General features: G+C 33.8%; 1 protein-coding gene across 1 annotated transcript; it reads right to left on the reverse strand.

The window, feature by feature from the left end:
* On the reverse strand, nt 1–24,556 carry LOC128192444 (uncharacterized). The gene is made up of 15 exons (XM_052865113.1): nt 24,215–24,556; nt 21,000–21,145; nt 20,740–20,832; nt 16,322–16,388; nt 16,012–16,169; nt 15,661–15,837; nt 15,051–15,106; nt 12,844–12,940; nt 8,895–8,955; nt 8,594–8,779; nt 8,322–8,467; nt 7,826–7,918; nt 6,282–6,348; nt 6,031–6,188; nt 1–874 (listed from the first exon to the last, which is right to left on the reverse strand). The coding sequence occupies exons 1-15, from the start codon at nt 24,447–24,449 to the stop codon at nt 671–673; spliced, it is 1,944 nt and encodes a 647-aa protein (XP_052721073.1). The 5' UTR covers nt 24,450–24,556; the 3' UTR covers nt 1–670.
* Nucleotides 24,557–25,222: the final 666 nt, after the last annotated feature.

The raw sequence follows: 25,222 nt of genomic DNA on the forward strand, positions 1-25,222 counted from the left end.
CAATTTATTCAAAATAGATTTAATGTCCAATTCACAAACTTAAATTACAAGAAAATAAAAAAGAATTAAAACATAACGAAAACAAATATATAATACTATTATAATACGATATCGTTAAGTGAAAGAGACAGGAACTCGCATTTTACAATAGCTACATGTAATAATAACAATTAGATAAATTTGGTATTTTTTTCAGTTTTTTGATAACTTACAAATCCAAAAGTTATACAATTAACTTCGTTTTATTCTTCTTCTCAAAGAAGAATACAACGGGGCCGGTTATATACCGAGCAATTATCTTGCTGAAGTTTCACTGGAAGTATTAGTTACAAAGACAAGACCACGGATCAAAGGTACTGCTACATCCAACTAAGACATACGTATATCTTTAGACCTACGTCACTCCTTGCACATAGTTTGTTATAAATTAGCGAAAGTTTGCGATAGAAAAACACTGCAAACCAGAGACAGATTAAGATGTGTAAACATAGAAAGTATTCAGAATGTAGGCAAGTAAGTAGTCCAATCCGGGCATTGGATAAAGACGTCAGTCATTAAGTCGACACACTAATCAGATACTCCAGAAGAAATCAATGCATTCTGGGAAAATCATCATACGTGCTAGCTACTCATCATAACGGGTACTATATGCTCTAGGTCTACTTGGTTTTTATGCATAGATCTTGGAAAAGAACATGCAAGTCAGGAGAATACAAGACAAACGGAGATCTACATTTACATAGGAGCCTGCCGCCCCGCTAGCGGAGTAGCTGTACTTGTGGACGGTTCTTCCATGGAGATCTTGAACGGGGCGAAAGTTGTTCACAAGATGGGTAGTTCCATTGTCCGAATACAAGGAACGGAATTCCTCCATCTACAAAAATACAATCGAAAAAGGTTTTATTCAACATTCTTGAAAATCAAGTAAATAGTAAAAAAATTAAATGCATTTTAGTAATAATCATTCTCTTTTATGAAGACAGTCCAGATGATAATAATATCTTAAATGTTATAAGTCCCCTACCGGTTTCACCGGAGGGGACTATAGCTTTCCTCTGCGTCCGTCAGTCCGTCCGTCCGTCCGTCTGTCTGTCCCACTTCAGTTTTCCACACTTTTTTTCTTTATGCATTTGAGGAATAATATGAAACTTGCTGAACAGCTTCAAAATGTCAAACTACAGATCAAGTTCACAGGTGCTTGTGGACTGGACCGTGCACTACCCCCCCCCTTTTCTATATTTTTTTTTCAAAAAATTTTTTTTATTTCTTTTATTAATTATCATTAACAACCCCTTATATATGTCTCCAGCCGAAAAATAAAAGAAATATCACGACTTGGTAGCATTTTATAATCACACTCGTTTCCCCTATATATATAAAGAGAGAAGGTAAGCAACTCCCGTTTGTTTACATTGAGGTACCACCTGGGAAATTCAACCGATTACTATATCAAAAATCGCTATACCTTTGGTGTCATCTATTTTTCTCACTTCCACACATATCCTTCTATCTGAAAACTTATATAAATTAGCACGCTGAACCGTAATCTATCCAATTAATAAACATTTGTCACTCGCGACAACGATATTTTGAAACGTTCCAAGTAGAAGCTACGGAAGTTAGCTGCACAGCGACATCTATGCTAAGAACGATAACTCTTCCCGTGTTCCGAATGTCATTGACTTAACGGTAATGCACGAGAGGCCCGAAAAAAAGTTCGGGAAAAGTTTTAGATTAAATGCAAAATTTCAGCATTTGAATATCTGCCGTTTTCTATGCCAGCCCACCTATGAAGTGTCTGGGCTTTCAAATCCTGGTAATGTGTTGCTGCAATGCCTGTAGAGCAATCTATTGATACTTCTTTTTTTGAGTATACCTAATGTGTTTTGCAATTTTTTTGTTATGTATGTTTTGCCTGTCCCAGCTTGGCCAGTGATGACCAAGTTATTGCCATTAATTGCTGCTTGAAAGGTAAACAATTGATCTACATCCATTTTCTTAAATATTGCGCTAAAACTTTTCCCGAACTTTGTGTGGAAGTGAGAAAAATAGATGACACCAAAGGTATAGCGATTATTGATATAGTAATCGTTTGAATTTCCCAGGTGGTACCTCAATGTAAACAAACGGGAGTTGCTTACCTTCTCTCTTTATATACACGGGCCCTGGAAGTTATTGTAAATATATTGCATGTGCATGTATAAAAAAGTAAGGGTAGGACACTCTTTTTGGGGCGAAATCGGGTTTGACGAAGTCTGGGCGTTCCTCAAACGAAATTTCGCGATAAATCGTTCAAGTATACTTTACTTACGACATATGTATACATTCGTTCCGCTCCAATGCTGTTACGTCGAAGAAAAAGGTGTTTTTATACATCCAAGTGCCTAAGAATTTCGCTAGTCTGGTTTACATCCGGTTTAATCGCAGTGAATCGAAAGGTGAATTGAATGGTAAGTTCTGATTGGTCAATAATGAAATAAATTCTTTAATTTCTCATCGATATTTGTCAATCTTCTTCATTATTCTCGCATTTCATTGTTGAAAGGCCAAACTACCCAGTATCTATATGCATAACTCCTTTCAAACATTTGATACATACTCACCATAAATTGTTATCAGTTTCGCCACCTTATTGACGAGCAGATTTATTTTATTATTAACTAATCAGAACTTATCTTTCGTTTCACTGCGATTAAACCGGATGTAAACCAGTCTAGCGAAATTCTTAGGCACTTGGATGTATCAAAAAACCTTTTTCTTCGACGTAACTGCATTGGAGCGGAACGAATGTATACATATGTCGTAAGTAAAGTATACTTGAACGATTTATCGCGAAATTTCGTTTGAGGAATGCCCAGACTTCGTCAAACCCGATTTCGCCCCCAAAAGAGTGTCCTACCCTTACTTTTTTATACATGCACATTCAATATATTTACAATAACTTCCAGGGCCCGTGTTTATATAATTATATAGGGGAAACGAGTGTGATTATAAAATGCTACCAAGTCGTGATATTTCTTTTATTTTTCGGCTGGAGACATATATAAGGGGTTGTTAATGATAATTAATAAAAGAAATAAAATAAAATATTTGAAAAAAGATATAGAAAAAAAGGGGGGGGTAGTGCACGGTCCAGTCCACAAGCACCTATGATCAAGTTTACACTTTTGTAGCGTCTGATTGACATATTTTCGAGAAAATTAATTTTTTATATTCCAATTTTTTAATGTTCGGGTTCGTTATCGGGTTCGGTGTGTACTGAATAAACGAGGTCAGTATGTAGTCAGTAATAATATCGTGCGTTACTTGTACCATTCCTTTTATAATTTCTAACAAACAAATAAATTCTGTAAAATAGTGTCAAACATTGTGTTGTAAATTTAATCGGCAGGGTTTTTTTCGTATTATTACAATCGGGTTCGTTGTCGGGTTGGGCTGTTTAACTGTTTGGTTTGATTCGGGGTACAGAAGACGGTAAGAAATGATAGCGAGCGAAGCGAGCTCTAAGAACCAGTGTGCGCGGGAAAAAGAACGAGCTAAACCTACAGTTCATCAAACAAAATTTTTTGTCTACGTCCCATAATGCTCTCTAATGTTTTCACCCGTGGTGCTCTGCCAAAAATGGCTGACTTTTAACTCGTAATTTACGGTGACTTAAAGTTTGAAGACACGTTTTGAGTACCGCAAATGCTTTGGCGAGACTCAAAAGATTTGTTACATGCTTCCATACCTTCGAGTCGAGAAACGTAAACAAAGACGAACAAATTCATGGATGACGTCACAGCTAGTGCACTCGCGCTATATTTCCCGCGATAAATTTAGAGGTGGATCAAACATCTGTAATGAGTGTACTGGCTATTTCAGTATAGACTGCGATATCTGCCTCATTGACATATGATTTGTTTTTCATCTTTTTCTAATAAAATATTTTAAAGCTAATTGTGCATGCATGTACAGTAGGTAGGTAAAGTATATGAGTAGGAAGGAAATAAACAATAGGACATTTTGAACTAAATAAAAAGGAATAAAATGAAAAAAAAAAGAATCAGTTAAAAAAACTTATGTAGATATTGCATATAGCCAGACCATTAAATTTAATTGTGGGAAATTACACACCTACAAAAGGTACCAGTCTCTCTCTCTCTCTCTCTCTCTCTCTCTCTCTCTCTCTCTCTCGGGGTAGGGGGTTGCGCTGTATTTATCATAACCATTTAAGTCAGTACATTTGGCATGCTTATTGTAGAGCAAAACTCTGTCAAAAGTTCTTTGACGTTCGTTGATACCTAAATAAAACTATAAGTTGATGCAGGGCATGTGTAATTCTCGCTGCGCTCGCGAGAACGGTAGCACCGTAAAACATATTATTTTTATTGGTTTCAGAGAATACAATGTAAAAATACTAACTTCAAATAAATCTGTAATTATTTACATTGATAATTTGGTTTTTCAGTATTCGGCGGGATTTGTTTTTTCTTCTCACATTAATAGCGAGCGCAGCTCGCCGGCGCGCAGCGCCGGCGAGCGAAGCGAGCTCTAAGAACCAGTGTGCGCGGGAAAAAGAACGAGCTAATCCTACAGTTCATCAAACAAAATTTTTTGTCTACGTCCCATAATGCTCTCTAATGTTTTCACCCGTGGTGCTATGCCAAAAATGGCCGACTTTTATCTCGTAATTTACGGTGACTTAAAGTTTGAAGACACGTTTTGAGTGCCGCATAAGCTTTGGCGAGACTCAAAAGATTTGTTACATGCTTCCATACCTTCGTATTGAGTCGAGAAATGTAAACAAAGACGAATAAAGTCATGGATGACGTCACAGTGCACTCGCGCTATATTTCCCGCGATAAATTTAGAGGCGGATCAAACATCTGTAATGAGTGTACTAGCTATTTCAGTAAAGACTGCGATACCTGCCTTATTGACATATGATTAATTTTGTTTTTAATTTGTTTTAATATAGAGATTATATAAATATATACTAGCAAGAGCCATACTTTACTGTCATATCGATCCATTTTTAAGCTAAAATTTTGTACATGCATGAACAGTAGTCAGGTATAAGTATATGAGAAGGGAGGAAATAAACAATGGGACATTTTGAACTAAATAAAAAGGAATAAAATGAAAAAAAATAAACAGTTACAAAAATTTATGTAGATATTGCATATAGTCAGGCCATTAAATTTAAAAGTGGGAAATTACACACCTACAAACAGGTACCAGGCTCTCTCTCTCTCTCTCTCTCTCTTTCTCTCTCTCTCTCTCTCTCTCTCTCTCTCTCTCTCTCTCTCTCTCTCTCTCTGGGTAGGGGGTTGCGCTGTATGTATCATAACCATTAAAATTAATACCTTAAGCATACCTATTGTAGAGCAATACTCTCTCAAAAATTCTTTAACGTTCGTTGATACCTAAATAACACTAGGTTGACAATGATGCAAGGTATTTGTATTTCTTGCTGCGCTCGCCAGAACGGTAGCACCGTAAAACATATTATTGTGCATAACAGTGCATTGTTTTCACAAATTTTTACTAGCGAATACAGAATAGACTTGGCGAAATTACAGGAGATGAAATAAAGAGTAATATTTTACCTATTTTGCATACAATTTCTTTATCAGCTATATAGTTTAAATTTCCTCTGTTCTTTTATCTCTGATTAAAGCATGACATCTCGTTTACAATTGCTCTGAAATAGTTGTGTGCTTGGAAGCTTTCATAGAATAATACAAACCGGTAGGGGACGTGTATTGCTTATGCAATACTCTCAGAATGCTTGTTGATTATAGTAGATTATGAAACTGACCGACTCGGGCTGCTTTTTGGGGTGTTTAATTATTCTTGCTTAGACATATAAGCATTCTTATGATATACTATTCCTGGTTTCATTCAAAAGAAATGAATTTTTATTGAATATATATATTCAATACAAACAGAATATGCCAATTTATTTCAAGGTTTAAAATTTACTTATTGTGAACAATGCTCGTAGTTTCCAAAACGAGAACTCAGAGAAGTACCAAATTGCTGTACCTGTAATTCTGAGACACCCATGGTGTGGTCGAAAACGGTCCATGTAACACTTTCAAAACACTCAGGTGTGGTCAAACTTCCCTGATATCGGAAGTATGACGTCATCTTAGAGGAATCTATTACGTCATTTAGTTTGAATGTCACTAGATGATGATCGTCTAAAGTAAAGAAAGCGCAAATGTTCATTGCCATAGACAAATTTGTAAACGCATTATAGTTATTAAAAAGTCTTTGAAACTTTAAAGTCATACCAAGGTTATGTACATCGGAAATATGGGCCATGACTGAGTCTAGATGAGAATTGTTAGCAGCTTGTATCTGTAAAAAAAAAAGGAGATTCATATTATAAAAACAATGCCGACGACCATCCTGCTCTCAAATCAAATTCAGAACCGGGCAGTATATATTGTTTAAAAAAAATTGTTCTACAGCAATGCGTTTGTTCTTGCACATCAAAATGAGAAAAATAATAAGCAGTTCCCATTACATGTATTTGTTAAATATTTAGGGTTATTAAGCTCATCTTCAGGTTTTCTAGTTATTCGTGTACTCAAATAATAACTTATACTTCAAATAATTTGGGTAACTACATGCATGCCTGTTTATTATTTTAATTACAAACATATCTAACTATAAGTAATTGTTGATTGGAGTTTAAAGGGGCATGGTCACGATTTTGGTCAAATTCTATTTTCTAATTTTAATATAACAGTGCTTTAGGAATGCATTTCTTATGATCAAATGAAATTTGAGAGTCAGTCGTAGAGTTATAAGCAAGATACAGGGCTCACAATTCTTTGTCATGTAAGCAAGGCTCGTGCCCTGTATTAGTTTACATATTTTCAATATACCAGTAAAAAACTTTTTCAAGCTGATTTGTCTATCTTTTTATTAATTTTAAGAAATAATAAACAGTTCTTGACGTTTAGCACATTCATTTCAGGTCTAAAAGTGAACTTTTACTTCAACATTCAAAATGTAAACAAAAAGCTTTGTTTACATATAAAAGAATTGAAGGCTCTGTAACTCGCTTATAACTCAACGAATGGCACTCAAATTTTGGTTGCCTAATAGAAATGCCTTAATAAAGTATTGTAAACATTAAATCGGAAAAATAGTTTTTGACCAAAATCGTGACCATGCCCCTTTAAGGTTAAATATGCCACATATTGTGATACTGATTTGGATAAAAGTAGAGTATATGTTAAGAAAATATCGCTCTCAAACATTCATTCACATTCATGGTGTTTTACGTTCATAGGTTGAGTTTGGAGTGTGAAAGGTCAAAGGTGTTTGGGTCATGGGAGAGTTGTATGATTGGTTGATATTTTAGAAATACCCGGTAGTAGTGAATGAGTGGTGTTACAAGTTTCATGCTCTTCGCCAAATCTTAAAACTAATACACTTCACCCCAGACAGCCCGGAGAAAGGAAGAGTTTACCTTCTTTCCCCAAATATATCATCTATTTCAACATGACAAGTTGTAATGTTGTAAATTTTGTTTTTACTGCCTCAAAATTTACAACATGACAAAGAGAAAAAATAGTATGTGCGATTTTCGATCACATGAACAACTGTTGACATCCCAGAATTGAACCTAGTTTCAGTTTTATATTACAAATCAAGTTTCAGTCGTTACAAATATGTGGTAAAAAACTAGTTAACAGAATGCAGACCTATGAACATATGCCAGGTATATGTTTACTGCATGTCAAAAAACGATTATGATTGAAAACAACCGAACGGTGGTACGCATGCGCAGTATTAAGTTTTAAGAGGTCCATATGACACATACCTCAAAGAAAAAACCGAACACAGCTAGTCCGTCCGTGTGGTTTTTGGCGTCGTCAAAGCTAGAGTAGGAACTGTTGTGTGCAACGACATGAAGCTAAAAAGGGAAGAACAAAATATACAAAATAATGTCTATATTAATTAGTCAAAATAAGACTTTTATAAATATAATTATGATACCAGTGTTTGTCATTTACAAGGGTTGCATTAAATTGACTAAATACATGTCCATGGATCAAGCTTAACGTTGTGATAAAATACAAGAATTGTGATTATTGTCTTTGAGTCTTCATCTTAAAAATGGCAAACATATTTCCAATGTTAGTTTAGGGGCCGTAATTTATAATACATGTATATGGTCCTTACAATAATAAGAAATATTGAAATGCCATCGTAAAAAAAGTTTTTTCGCAATACGAAACATTTGATAATTTGATGTTAATATCCCTTCAAATACAGAGTTTGGTTGGAGTGAGCTGTGTCATAATCATATTTCTTACCTCCAATGGGTAGTGCTGGCTGTCTATCGTGTGTTCCGATCCTATACTGGAGTTTTCACCCCAGTGGAAATGGAACTGGTCAATGTTATAGGTCACCTGGAGACCCCCTCCACTAATCGTCACGCTGTGACCAACATCAATCTTTACTATATATAATGATAAAGCAAAGAAAGGTAAATAGGTCACATGGATTTCATTCAATTACTTATGATATTTAGAATGAGATTTTGAGTGAGTAGCAAAATATGTGATTTTCAGAGAATTAGTCTTACAGGAATGTCCTGTGTTGGTCATGTTTTCTGTAATGGAGTCTGTGTGGTGCATAAATTGAAAGGCCTCGTGGGTTGTCTCTGAGGAGATGCTAGACAGTAGGTCTATGGGGGATTGCTGCTGCCCAGCACACACGGGGAACGAGGCGGGCCATACAGTGGTGTCTGCGTAGCTGTAGCTAACCGAAGCTTAATCAACAAAAAACAACAAGATCCTTAAAGAGTTTGAATAAGACATAGGGAGTAAAAAAAATTGTCCTCAAGAATCAACAAATTCACAGATACGTGTTTAGGTTTGACGAACCTTCAGAAAACTTCGATATCGCTACGAGAATCAGAATTACTAGCGGAGAGTGAACAGTGGCCTGTAATGTAAAAAAAATGAAAGTTATTCCTCTGAAAAGCAATTTCTGAGCTTGAAATAAAGAATGTTTTATTCAAAATTCATTTATGAACAATGTTTTTATGAAAGACGAATAGGGCCACATTAAGATATTTTTATCTCGTAATAACTAGAAAAGATCTCGTTATTACGAGTTAATTATCTCGTTACTACGAGAAAAGATCTCGTTATCAATAGAAAAGATTTCGTTATTACGAGTAATTAAATTACCCGTTATAACGAGAAAAAGATTTCGATAATTATGAGTTATCCATCTCGTTACTACGAGAAAAGATCTCGTAAAAACGAGATAAGATACATGTATCGTTATTACGACAAAAATATCGTTATATTAAGAAAATATCTTGTTATTACGAGTTAATTATCTTGTTACATGTATTAAGAGAAAAGATCTAGTAATTACGAGAAAAGATCTCGTTATTACGAGATAAGATCTGTATAAAATGGTGCGTTTCTGGAAATTCTATCTTATATAAATAAATTAAAAGATCTTCTAAATTTTGAATTAAAGAAGATGGGGGAACAAATAGCGCAAATGCCCATTTGGTTAAGTCGTAAAATACAATTTCAAATTTAATTTTTTCCAACTAAATATACTTGATAATGTTATAATACAAGTTTACAAAGGCCCAATTTTTAACTCAGATTTGAATATCTGAACAAACGATAAGAAAAAAAATATAAAGATTTAGTGGTATTGAACCCTCAACATAAAAACCCTATATCTATAATATTATCTAATGTCTGACGCTCTAACCACTGAGCAATTTCAGTCACGAGAATCTCCATTGTTAAATGCTATATGCGACTACAACCACGAATTTACAGACTTGTATTATTTTTCTAAAACGTTCCATTGTTGCAATACAAAGTGACATTTTTAAGGTATAGTGGGTCATCTCTCCATGTTTTCGTTTTTTTGAAATCGGTTTGATTTCTTTAAACCTTATATAGACTCTGACAAAAATATTGAGCTCAGACCCACTCTATAAAAGAAAAAGCATTGAAGTTCTAAGAATGATACCATTTGGAGGTTTTGACACGCATGCGCCAGTTTAAATCAACCTATCCCAAATATTTAACATATTTAAGGGTTATAAATCGATGTTATGGTAAATATAGATTGTTTTGAATGATTTAGAAAGAAATTATGAGATTTGTTTATATTTTAATGTTATAAGATCTTAATTATCCTCATATGGGCAGTTTACACGCCTTATTCACCCATCTTCTTTAAGAAATATTAAAATCAGTCAGAAATACACTGTACATATTTCTATTAGTAATTTTATATTTAATCTACAACAGCGCTTCAAGTGTAGAATCATCATTAATTGTGTTCAGATTGAACTCTGTGTGTATACATTTATGCATGTATAATTTGGAACTTAATTAAAATCCTTAAAAAGTTCAATCGTTTTGTATTACAAATTTAATTAAGATAATATCACATATCAATTAAAGTATATTCTAAAATAATCAAAAACTGTTTAAATCTTGGTTGTATCATATTTTAGTTTTGCATTCGTTTATTTATTTTTTTTAAACAAACAATGTGCTACGCCCTTGTCTCTTATGCTTATGGAGCTTAGCATTTAGCTACTACAGTATGTGTACAGCTTTATATTATTGTGATTCATAACTGGGTTAACTTCAGACGACAAACATAAGTCGACTTTCCTTGTTAACAATCAAGAAATCACCTAAATATGGACGCAAAATCCTAACAAATAGTTCCACTCAATATAATTTATTTCATTAAATTAGATTGTGAAAAAAAAATATGCATTTATGTAAATGTGACAAATTCATAAAGCAGAATGATATTATGACTTGATAAAAGTCAACAAAGCTTGAAAAGAGCGGTTAAATCAACCAAAATATATCGATTTATATTTATATCTTTGTACAAGTCGACATGGTTTTGGCAATATAGATACATTTTGTAGAACAATGACATTTAGAGGTTTAACACAACTTCAAGAGGCTGTTAAATACGCTTCCATAATATAGATAATTTTCTAGTAATAATGAACTTTTTTTAGTAATAGTAAACAGTTTACGCTTTTTATAAACCGCTTCGCGTTTTATAAAGCGTAAACTGTCCCAATTAAACCATTTTATATCGTATAAAACAAATAAATATTGAATTTTAATTAAGATTCTTTAAGTAAAGTGTGTTGAAAGCTACGGCAGTTATTTAAGAAATAAACAACGTTATTTAGTGAACATGGCGTTATGAATAGCAATTGCTCTGTTGGCATATTCCATGATGCGCGCTAGCGCATCATGGAAAATATGCCAGCAGAGCAGTTGCTATTCATAACGCCATGTTCACTAAATAATCGTTGTTTATTACTTATATTTGCATTTTACCACTAGCAAATACCCTGTATTAGCCTAGACCTTGACTTTTAGCTATTACGTCAAAAATAAACATTCAGACTGTAATGTATCTTTTTAATTCACATAGATTTGTTAACAATCAATGATATGTTATAACAGTAATTCCTTTAAAATGTTATCAAAAACATGTTTTAATATTACATGTAAATACGTCAATTTTAATGGAGTTGGAGAAAAACACATGATGTATCGTATAGTGGTTTAAGGTCAAGATCTAGTAAATGAAAAATGCCTACAGGTTTATGAAATTCAAGATATGAATTCGTTTAATGATGCTTCATAACAATATCTTTGTTTCATATGGTGTACCGGGGCTTAAAGTTTTGGTAAACACAATGAAAAATCATGTTTTGAACTGTCATTTTCAATGAAATATGAAGGATAAAAGTAACAAATTTAGGAGTTCTGTCCATTTTTGACATATGAAATATATCTAGAATGCCTACAGTCTCTCCAAAAACGGCATTCAACAAGCCCTTGACATCCTCTTTAAAATGATGTCGAATTAATTATAGGTACCGGGATTACTTTTCCCGTGATTAACTATAGAATGTTAAAACATTGTTTTATTTTCTACATAATTCCTTTAAAGCCGTAAAATACGGGAAAAGATTCATCAAATCAATTATGACGTCATAATGGTTCTAGCAACAAAAAGGCAGTCTTGAATCATTTACTAGATCTTGACCTTAATCTATAACGTCATGGAAAAGTATATATATAACGTTACACCTTTATGACGTCATAGTATACTGACAGAGCAATTGCGATTATAGAGAAATAATTGCAACTCCTCCGTATGGGCTTACAGTGGGAAAGAACAATGGAAATGCAAATATAAAACTGTAACACACACATGGTGCTCAAAGGTTAAAACGACGAGTTCTACTATGACGTCACAAACGTCGAAATCCGTAAACTGCAACGTCTCAAGCAAAATTCAAAGTTCACGTTTGAGGCTGTTCCAGTGGCTCTTCTATTAATATAAACTTTCCCTTATATAGGATAAAATAGGAATTTTAAGGAATAAACCACATTTGCAGACAAGGCAAGAAGTAAAGAAATGTAAACATAAGCATTAAATCGTTATTTTTTTTAAAGATACAGCCCATAACTGCAGCGATGTGTGCATACAAATTTTCATAATGCGCTAACGCGCGTTACTCAATTTTTATGCACACACCTCTGCAGCTATGAGACTGTACATGTATCTTTCTAAAACAAAAAAAAAAAGACCTAGTGATTTCGATGCTTAAATATAAATTTTCAATTCATACTCTTATGTTCTGTTCTTTCTGGTATAATTATTTCTTAAATAAAATTTGCAATATTAATATTTTTTTCTCTCTCTCTCTTTCTCTCTCTCTCTCTCTCTCTCTCTCTCTCTCTCTCTCTCTCTCTCTCTCTCTCTCTCTCTCTCTCTCTCTCTCATAGATCGACTTACCATTTTTGAGGTTGTAACCAAAACCAAGAACTGCGAGATTGTAAAAGTTTCAATGCAATAGTTGGAAGGTAGTTTTGAAATGCTGGAAAAATCCTCCCTGTATTAAGATACGGGTATAGAGTTTTTATATGGTTCTAAGATTGAATTTGATTGGTCCGCATCAATAGGATATCATCTCTCCCCTAGAGACTTGTTCCCGCCAAACTGAAGGACATGTGTATCCTTGGTACGTTATATGTCATATTAGAGGTCACCAATCAGGCAATTTATGCAATAGTCATTGTGCAACCATAGTTTCTTCATCTTATAACAACAACGTGACTATGAATTTTATTACATATTTAACAACCAGAATAACCTAAGAGAAAGAAGTGCATTACAAGTATAGCATATCACTAATATTTATTATCATCCTTTTTGCAAATGTCTTAGGTTTTCCTAGTAATTATCCCCCTCGTATTCCAGTAATATGGTGGGTTTTTTTTTTCAAATTAGTTTTTTCGAATGGAATGACAAATTTTAAAAATGCTTATTCGTCTTATTTCCAATTTCATTAGCTTAAAGATTTTTCTCTTCAAATGTCAGGATTTGTCCTTAAAGTCTATGAGAAAACGTGTTAAAATTTACAGAAAGCCAGCACTACACTGCAATAGCTATCGTTATACGACCAAGTTATATTAGAACAGTACATGGTATTGTATTACAGCATAAAAATCACATTACAATGACTTTAACCCCTCCAATCTTCAGTAACATTCCGCATAACGTTATTCAAACTGGAATACTGACCTTGTTTTAAATATTCATGTCCTAACAAATCAATGGACAACAAACCTAGGTAACTAAAGGTGTATTATGGTGTGATGTTTTCCTTATTTCAGATGTGGTTCATTTTCCTAGTAATTATCACAACTCTATTCTAGTGACATTGTGTTTTCTTTTAAATAATTTTTCAATTGTTTATTTTTCAAACGATCGTATAATCTTTTCATTAGAATTCGATACATATTGTATTCAGTTTGAAAAGTAAGCCTAATTCTTTTGCATGTGACGTCAAAACCGATGGCCGTCAAATATAGGTATTGTCACATACTTTATATCCAGTCTTCGTATTCATTTATTTAAAATTGACTAAAAACTTTACAATTTTTTCTTCTTCAAATGTCATGTTTTTTTTTTCTTTTATATAGGTAAACGTGTTAAAATTTGAAGAAAGAAATCCAACACTTATTAGGTGTAGAGATCCACCTTAAACAGTACGAAATATATATTGTATTACAGCATCAAAATCACATTATTAGGGCTTTAACCCCTCCAATCTCCAGTAGCATTCCGCTTAAACTTATTTAAACTGGGATCTTGAGCTTGTTTTAAATATTTATGTCCTGACAAAACAATAGACAATAAACCCTTGTAATTAACGACTATTATAGTACGGTCCTGTAGATCAAGTAATTCATTCCTAAAGAACCATTGTATGGATCGTGGGGTGTCCACGTATGTACATCCAGTAAAGCAATGTGTTATACATTGAATAATTATTCGGAAAAAGGCACGGTCATAGGTAGAGGTTAAAATATACGAGTCTCTTTTTTTTCCAAGGTTAAAAAATCATTGAGAGGAATTAATTAAAAGAGTTGGGTTTTCCCTATATGTTACTTGTTTGGACAACTATATACATTGGAGAATGTTTATTTATAGTAATACACAACACAAACTCTTTACTTTTACTCTGGCATAGTTGGTAGGACACGGTGCTTATAAGGCATTCGAAAATTCCATTGATTTTTGGTTTGATGGTTTTTTCGTTAAATATATGCTATTTTCATTTTCCTTGTGTTATTGGATAACTGGTTTTCTTTATTCTTTATGTTGTTTGTTAAAGTATATTTTGCGATATTGACTTCCGGGAAAAAAAACCCAAGGTGAATGATAATTAAAAATGCAAATTCTTCTTTAATTTCGTTTGCCTTTTGTTTGTTCAGAAAAATTAACTTTATTACTGTTAATGTACATCAGTACGTTAGATAAAAGAAACAGCCAAATCGTCTTCCATTGGAACTTCCGAGTCTGTTATCATCGTGATTATTTCGTACAGTCCGTGATTCTTCTTAGGTTAATAAAAGTTTCGACCAACGATAACCGGGGCGTATAGAATTCAATCCTGTTAGTTTCTACAGCACCGTAAGAAATAAAGAGAATCTTACCTTGTGAATTGACCAAATTCATGGAATATACATGAATTATTCAATCTTCGACCAGCCTTAACAAGTTAATCAATTTTTTAAAGACTTATCCGTAGTAATTGACCAATTTTAAGTAAGCTGTTTATATAGCAATGATAAACGACGAAAATACAATAGAATACAAATCTTTAGTAAAACAGTCAACGGTTTTATTGCAGAATGACACGGAGATCTATTTTTACCAACACACATACTAGATACCAGTAAACTATAAAGATATAAAATTTAAATGTAATGCATATAAGTTTAAAAAAAACTTCGTTCCCCTTCTTTTAGATCAAATTCACGACTGATGTCAGATGAGCATTGACCAGATTTGAGCATCGTTGATTCTGACTGAGTACATACAATTTTCTTTCTTCCAAAATAATCGAAAAAACGTTACATATTAAATTCTATAAGATGCAATAAATCGGGTTACTAATATCATACCCAATTACACAAGATGTAAAAAAAAAACCTCTAAAAAATAAATACAAAACAACAGCAACAAAGACAGAAAAACAATCTATCATTAGCACAGCGCAACAATGAAATTAGAAAAAAAAACATGACGATACATGGATTAGACAATGATAAACAGAGCTGCCAGAGGGAAGATTGCCAGGGAAATTCCAAGAGGGAGGCGCGGTGTGTTGCTGGTGTATAAGTGGACGCTCCTCCCGTTGAGAGCCAGTGGGGGCCGGTAGTTGTTGACCATTTGTTTGGTGGTGGTAGTATCTTCATACAGCGTACGGAAAGTTGCAAGCTATACCAATAAAACAAATGTCAAAAGGTACTTTTTTTGCTGGATACATTACATTAAAAGAATACCGTATTCCCAAAAGTTCAGAGATTTTTAAAGAAAACAATGAACGTCAATAATTCGTTCCAATTTAAACTTACATTACATGTCACTTATAAAGCATTACTAATGACAGACCTGGCTTTCAGACATGCTCAAAGGTTCAGCAAACACTGTCCACGTGACGCTTTCGTCACAGGTGGGCGTGGTTAAGCTGCCTTGGTAACGGTAAAACTTCCCCATGTTGACAGTCATGAAATCCTTCAACTTGAACCCGGTGATTGAATGGGTAGCGTCTGAAATAATTGTACTCATTTTGAAATATGTGTGTTTAATAATAATGATAAAATAATGAACATGATGGTGATGATAATAAATCAAAGTACATAAGCATTGTTTGGTGTTTTTTTTTTTTTTTGCTTTATATTTTCTCAGAATTGGTTCCCACCTTTGTTTACGACATTCGAAAGAGCGCTAACAATTGGAGCGAAGTTGGCGTTGTCCGAACTGCCGACCTGCAAAACAATATCCGCTAATTAAACTTGTAAAGACCTTGGCATGAATAATTTAATTTCAATGTCAGAGCAAAAAAACCACAAATGGCCGTTCTGAATTAGGAAGGATTTATGTTATTACCGTAAAAAGAAAAGAAAATCAATATAGACAGATTTTTATTCAGCAAGTATTTTAGAAAGCGCAAGTTCAATTTAATATTAAAGATAAAAGTATACTTTAAGGCAAACAACTTCTAACACGCCATTTTCATAATTTCCGATTGCCAGTTCAGTGTTCACTCACTTTCTCTTGATCAACAATAATGGAGAGGAAGTTTAAGTAGAGCTCGTGACAGCAACGTCAAAGTACTCGCCCTTGGTGAAAATATGAGTTAAATGACAGGATGGCTTATTACATGAACTATGCAATGACAGCACAGTCATGGCTTTTAGGCATCAACTTGCACTTTATTACTTTCACTTTTATCGTATTCACACGTCCTTTAAGATAAGACATAATAAGGTATACTATGTGATCAAAATAGATTAATGGTTTATTTTATAATCTGACTTGAACAATATTTGCCTTACCGAGGAAGTGTTAGATTAAACTAGAACTACTTCTATAGTGTCGAGCTATAAAACTGATTCATTCAATGTTCATAGTAAATGTACAATTACATGACGTTTACAGGATGAATTACTGGTGGGAGTTTTATTCCTAATCTATCTTGATTTTATTACTTTGACTTTAATGGAAGAAAAATAATTAATTCAGGGACACAGCGGGTGGTTTTTAAAAGGTTCAACAAGGTTCATATTGAAAAATTCTGAACAAGACAAAAGTATATATATTAAACGATATGGGTATCAAAAGGTCATGGCATTTGCAGAAGTTTTATTTCATAGTGATTTTATAACTTTTATTTCAGAGGCCGATTAAAAATAATGGATTCGGGGACACACTGGGGTAGCTAATAAGATAAGGTTCAGCAAGATACACTTTGGGAACTCCTAGCTGAACATTTAGTAAACGATATAGGTCATCAAAAGGTAATGACATTTCCATTCCCTTCTTAATCAAAGATTTTTGTTGATAAAATGTATTAAACTGAAGTTGATAGTTTGGCTAATCAATGTACAGTAAAATACATGCAGTAGTTTGTATTTCACTTCAGAAAACATTTATGGGCGGCGAAAAGGGTAAAAAAAAAACCGAACAACTTATTTTTAAAGAGGTTCCCTCCTCTCTTTTTAGGTAACTTTTTTATGTCTCCTCTTATCTAAACATTTTCCATCATATATTGATTCTATTTGTATATTTATAATTAACAATGCCAAATAAACCATATTGAATAAAATTGTTAAAAAAATTATGTATTTACAGAGTTTAGTAAGGTACTATATTTCAGATCTTGTACATAACCAAAAATAAGTTGAACAGAACCTAAATACCTTGACCAACAACGAACTGCATGGTCAGACATTACCGACTACATTAGCAAGGTGTCTGAAATCTTGCATAAATGTGCAAACGAATGTATTCAATCATCATCTTTTAATCCTTTCACCCGACCTGGTGGTCCAAAACCGTAAAGGAATTACACAAAATCGAAACTCCAAACGATGATCATGGATGATGGAAGGCAGACCACGTGATATGATGTTCGCATCGTATCGGGAATACAAAAGAGCGAAGAGAAATTTTCGGAGGGCCCTTGACGAACAACACATGTGCGACGTCTATAGAGACATCGACGAAGCTGCGGAAATGGATATAAGACTCTTCTGGAAGTTAACAAAACGCAGGAAATGTAGAGCTTCTCAAATATACCCCGAGATCCAGGATGAAAATGGAACAACCCACACGAATCCAGAGGGAGTAACAGAAACGTTCGCCCAATGTTGTGAGAAAATATACAACCCTCTACAAGATGACAACTTTCACCACGACTTCAAATCTGAAACAGAGCTCGAAATTCGTCGTTAAACCGAAATATGTGAGAGTGATATCCAAGGCTTACCTGGAGGAAGTATCACAACAAAGGAACTCAACACTATAACCAACACTCTAAAGCGTCGCAAAGCTCTCGGCCATGACTCTGTTACAAACGAGCATATTATACACGGAGGGAAGTCACTAGTAACCTGCTTCGTGAAAATGTACAATTCAATAGTGTCCTATGGTAAAATTCCTTTTCAGTGGAAACAAGGATTGATAGTTCCACTATACAAAGGTGGATCAAAACCTAAAAACAAATGTGACAGTTATAGACCAGTTGCCTTACTGCCTAGTCTATTTAAAATGTTTGAAAAAATTATCATGTCCCGCATATCTGAATTTCTTATATCAAATAATCACTTCCCCAGTGCGCAACAGCAAGGCTTTTAAAAATCTTAAAGCTGCCGTACTGCCTTATTTAACTTGCAAGAAACAATTTACCGCAATGTGGAGCAAGACAGCAATGTATATGTTAGTTTTTTAGATTGCAGCAAAGCTTTTGATACAGTCTTGAGGCAAGGCCTCGTGTTTAAATTATATAATATTGTTGCTACTGGCAAAACATGAATGTTTATTAACAATTGTCAAGAAAACACTGCAAGTTCTATTGTTGTTAACTAAGTTCAGTCCTAATGGTTTCCTGTTAATCAAGGCGTCCGACAAGGAGGTGTATTATCCTCATTTTTGTATCTTGTATTTATACAGTATGTAGATGATTTTTTTAATGAACTAGAAGTTTGTTGTAAAAATACTGGCCGTGTTGAATGTTCAAAGTAGCTGTCCGCCTTAGCAGACGACATACCACGTATAAGTCTATCTTCAATAGGTCTTTAGTCACTTTTAATTAAACAATGCATATATATATTCAAAAAAATGGCGTTTTAGATTTAACGCAGCTAAATCAAGTGTGTTAATATTCTGTCCAAAAAATGTAAACTTAATAGAGGCATACACATGTTCTTAGGTCAGTGTTTGATTCCTGTTCAGGAGAATTACAATCAATTAGGTGTTATTATTGATCACAAATATAGACGATCTACATGGATTACAGAAGCATGCAACTAGGGCAGTAAATCGTACCATGCACTTTCCAATCTAGGCTCACAGTTTCTCAATCCAAAGACATTATTGCACTTATACAAAACTGTTGTGCTACATTCCGCTTTATTTGGATGTGAACTCAGGAACTGCTTATCCTCTTCTGATCTCCAGAATCTCAATACCCCCTGTATCCTCTTTATTGTTTGCACTACACCATTTTTGTGAGCTTTTGGCAATTTATTTTTCATGATCCTCTTAGGAGGGAAATAAAGAATGAATGAAAGAATCACATTATTCTTAAAATTATATTAATCTTTTAATTATCCAATAAAACCGCATTCAAAACTAGTAGATATTTTAAAACTATTTCAGTTATACTGTACATCGAGTGATTAAATGCCGACTAACTGCTTTACTACTCTTGCAACGCTAGTTTGTGTGTAAACAAAATGATTGAGGACACGTAGCATCGGGGTGGGGGTATCCCTTCAATATTTTTACCACAAAAATATTTTTGTTAAACTTACATAATTATATAAAGCCGAATAATCAAGGTGTTACCCCCCTCTACTTGTTTGGGAGCATGTAATAAATGAAATTCTTTTTGCTTGTTAAGGTTTTTAGGATGAGTCTGCCCCCCAACCTCAACTCCCACTTTTAAAAATGATGAACTATGTGATTGTATGTTGTAATTATTTATGTAAACAATGATACAAGCAAACATGATGCAACTGTTTTTTGAGTAAGTATTTTTATTGCATAAAAACAATTCTCAAAACTATTTCGATTCTTGTTACGATATCTCCAAGGTACGCTTTCTATCGGAGAAAAGGCATCCTAATTTGTTGGTACGCTTTCCAGGAGGTACAACTTCTCCTGATACCTCTTTGCACGCCATCGTTTTCATCGGTGTCGGTGAATTTTGCAAAAAAAGACTAAGGTTACTTTTGTTCAAAGCTGGTCTGTTTCGTATTTTAGCATGTTTTTTTTTTAATTTGTTGTTCGTTTTGCAGTAACGTCCTTTTTACCCTTTCCGCTGCCTACAAACATTACTTTCACTGAGAATAACGAACTCAACTAACTATTCTTTTAAAAATTAGTTGTTCGGTTTGCAGTAACGTCCTTTTTACCATTTCCGCTTCATACAAAAATTACTTTCACTGAGAATAACATACTAAACTAACTAGTTGTGCTAGTAGTTTCTGTCGTCTGCACTTATGGTGTAGTTATTTAGAATTAGGCAAGATCTTATGGACATGGAATTGCACCACGTGGATAGGAACCGGATGCACACGCTGCACGGGGAAGAGGAAGTGCGAGCCGACTTACCTGGAAGAAGAAACCAAGAACTGCCAGACCATCAGAGTTCGGCAAAGCTGTAGCCAGGTCCGCGTACTTTGTATTGTATGTCACAATGTGGAGCTAAAGAAATATACCGATACTATTATTGTTTTCTGTTGATTTCCATCTAAATCTGAACTTTTCATAAAATATGAAATCTTTAATTCTTGTAACAAAATTATTTTTCAATATAGAATTCGATATTGGATTGAACGATGCGCTTTGTGTGACGCGGGCCCGTCACTCGCCTCCATGGGGTATTGATTGCCGTTGAGGGTGTGTTCCGAACCCTTGGTGGAGTCGCTGCCCCAGTGGAAGTGTAACTGGGCGGCCTGAAATGTCCCGGTTAGTCCTCCACCCGTCACATTGATCGTCTGGGTGATCGGGACCACAACTAAAACAGCAACAAAACATGAAGGATGTAGCAATCAGTTGGGTAATCGGGACCTTAACTAAAAACAGCAACAAAACATGAAGGATGTAGCAATCAGTTGGGTGATCGGGACCTTAACTAAAAACAGCAACAAAACATGAAGGATGTAGCAATCGGTTGTCGAGCAATGATAGCCCTAGCTTTCACTGGCCTGACACAGTGTATCCGTTTGATGCAGTATGACCATTAATTTTATAAACCTTTCAAAATTTCTAGCAGGCAATCCAATTATAAAAGAGGGACCACATATTTCTTATTTCCGAAACACTACTATGTGTAAATCCTACGTTATTTCAATAATATTTTGTAACTTAATAAAATTTCTGGACATAAAAAATTAATTTTCAATTGGATTAACCACCACCCCTACCCCTTAGAAATTAAAGTGAGAACATAAGGATTGAAAAGTCAATAAATCTAGAAACAAGTCTTAATTCATATATATGACCAAAGGATCTTGACCTTTAACATTTGGCATCACAACCAATTGTTTGTATCAAGTTTATTGCGAAAGTCGGAAAAAGAATGATTTCCTGAAAACCTTTTACTGAATATACTGTATGTGCATCTATCTTGAACTTTAACTGTTGTCCTTAAATTAATGGATGTTATTTTAACTATTTGGAGTAATTATAATATATAGACTTTTGAGATTTTTAGAAAATCATTTTGACTTTTGACTTTAGAACTCAAAATCAGTTGAGGTCTTTTTGGGACCAAAATATTGAAGAAATAAATTTTATTGTTTTTATTATTATCATAAATAAAGGCTTTTAAAAGATAATCACACGGAGAGTACACACAGAATGTTGTAGTTGACCTTGACCTTTGTCTGCCTGACATTAAAACCATAAACCATTTATGTCTTTTTAAAAGTTACTTGTAAACTCGTCAAAAAGCTTTTTTACGGTTCGGAAACGAACGTATTCCACATAAACACAAACACACAGAAAAAAAGCAGACGGATTGTCCAGCAGATAAAGGGGGAGGTACTTCTCCGTTAGGTCAATAATATTCTCTCTCTCTCTCTCTGTCTCTCTCTCTCTCTCTCTCTCACACGTCCTACTTATGGTTTTTTTCTAAATGAAAAAAATTAATCGATACCTTATTGATTTGCCCTTGTGATACGTCACTTTGTCTGAACCTTTTAAACTTGAGAAGTTTTAAAGATAAATTAAATTTTTAATCCTCTGAAAAGTGAATTAAAAAGCTTTACCTTCTTGTACGAGAACAACCTAGATTTTGCAGATGACTTCACAATATTAACTATTGAAAATCCCTTCGTTTTCTTATTGTAAATGTGTTTTACATACATACTATTGTGCATGATGAGATCTGTTACACAGTATAATTCACAACTGCATGTAAAAGACTTCTTAAAGTCATTTACCTGTACAAATGAATCATATGACCATAAAAAAACTATTTCATATAGAATATACTTCTCATATATGTATTTTTAAGTATACTTGTATACTAGTTTATGTCAATATAATTCATAACTACAATTCGGGACCAGTGAATTGCTAGTTTTACTATCATTGCCGTAAAGACGAAACGACACTGACAGTTGTGACGACTCTGCAAGATTTTTGAAATAAAGGACTATTAAAAAAAATCAAAATTGTTCAATACAACCATGAAACTGGTTTCGAACCTATGACGTTTTAACCAATTGCACTATGTTGTCAGACAACGAAAAATAAAAAGTTACACATGTAGTTAAACTTTTTGATTGTTTTGAGGTAATTTTACAAGCCTCCTTGAATTGAAAGAAAATATGAATTACAGACTACTTATTAACGATGTTAAACCATAGTTTTAAAGAAATTCCAACATAATTAATTTCAATATTGAATATATGTTACCTTTACAAAAACTATGATGGTAAAGGGAATTAATCTGGTTACTAGGAATAAGAGGGGGCTACTGATGATCTCAAAAACTTATTGATTTGACCCTTCGTCCTCAAAAGTGTGTAAAGAAGAAAGCTTTAATTACTGATTTCACAGTTTTTCGCCGTTTGGCTGCAAAATGACAACATATTTAAATTTCATAGACGTCTATACTTCCATTGACATTCTTTAAGGTCAGACGACACGTTCCTCGAGCATCTTTTTTGTATCTCCTCGTTACAAAGAGTTCCAGTAAAATTATTATTATTTAAAATCGTCCTTAATTTGATTGAAATTTTATAAATATATATATATATATATGCCTAGATGGCCAAGTGGTTAGAGCGGTGGCCGATCACTTCTAGAAGCGCAGGATTCATAGATCGTGAGTTCAAGCCCCGGCCCCGCCTCCAATATAGTGAATTTTCCTGTGCTGTATGTTTTTCATATCAGCAATTCAAGTGTTTTTTCAAAAAGATTATATGGGAGATTGCATATTCTAGTATTTAGCTGGTAACGTATCCTAATTTTTTGCAAGAAAGCTTGTCAAAGTAGTAGTAAATCAATTACAAATTCCTGAAAAAAGTTATATAAAATTGAGGAACGTGTCGTCTGACCTTAAAATTGAAATGCCATAGTGAGTACATTTTACTTTTTTAAAAGTAATTAAGATTTTTCTAAAAAAAAAAAAAAATCCCCCCACAAATTATGAGGTGTTTTTAAATAAAATATTCTTCTCTTATTGTTCAACCATAGGTTTGTAACTGATTTTTTATAGATAGATATATATTCTATGAAACAATATGGAGGCTATTAGAATTCTAAAAAAGAATGACTTGAATACCTGGAGACTCGTTTTTTTTCCTAAACATAATGCACAATAAAATCTTATAGAACAATTAATAGGATTTCAGTTGCATATATTGTTTATAATTTATTTTCCTTCTACGGAGCGCAGATAATAATTTTTTTCCGCAGTAAATTAAACAAAAATTGTACGTTTGTAACGTCAACCGTGAAACGTTTTTGACGCGTCAAATTCTTGACAAACCGGATCCTCTTTATGACATTTCCGTTTCGATTTCTATTTCAGCATTTTCAAAAATCGAAAAAAAATAAAATAAATCCTATTTACCTGTATGTCCGTTATTCGTCATGGTTTCCGTTAACGTAACGTCATCCCCTGTGATAGAAAAGGCTTGATAGGTCGCTGACGTCATGGTTGACTCCGCCAGAGCAATGGGGGACTGACTTGTCCCCCCGCACTTACTGTCAACAGACGTCCAGGTAGATGTATCTGTGTAATCCCAAGAAGCACCTAAACAAAATACCGATATAAGGCAAGGGAAGATGAAATATACCCGACCCATGTTAACCGTTGACGCGGTAGTGTAAAATAGATACCGAGAGGGAAAATTGACTGCTTTTTATAGAGCTTTGATATCCGATGTTTTACGTTGCGCTTCACGAGTGATAGAACATATGGATTAAAGCTTTTTCTTAATAAAGTATATAGTCCGCTCGTACGTGCCAAATAGTTTAAACAATATTTATTTACAAGTATGCATTGATGAATTAACAAAACAGTCAAAAGGTTAAACTAGAGTTTAAAATTTCTCTTGCATGATTATAATAATGATTGTATATACATATTGAAAGTCCTTGACCAAAATAATCCTGCAAGTAAGATTTAGATCTATACTTAGAAAAATTTTTTTTTACATTGACGCGTACTATATACATTACGTTTTCCTGCGATTAAATAAAATATGTACATATTTCTTTTAATCGCACGAAAGGTAATGTATATAGAAAATGATGATAATTTAAGAATGTGTTTATATGTATTCACTATTGAACTAAAATTTAAATAATCTGCTGGCTGAGTTTTTAACAAAGCTAATCTTGCTCAACATTACTATGCGAAGTCCGCTTTATATCTTGAATTATAAACATTTTCTTGTGATCAAAGGATTTCAAAACAATGTACATGTACGCTTCAATGAAGAACGTTTGGTTTTTTCTCTTTTATGAAATAACCGGGTATGCCGTTTTCAAAATTACAGGTTGGTAAAAGCAAAAAAGTCATTTAAAAATATGAATCGGTGAACGCAATAGGTAAACGAAAATATGTACGGATATT

Source organism: Crassostrea angulata, chromosome 1 (genome assembly GCF_025612915.1).
Source record: "Crassostrea angulata isolate pt1a10 chromosome 1, ASM2561291v2, whole genome shotgun sequence".
In the NCBI taxonomy this organism is placed as follows: Eukaryota; Metazoa; Mollusca; class Bivalvia; order Ostreida; family Ostreidae; genus Magallana; species Magallana angulata.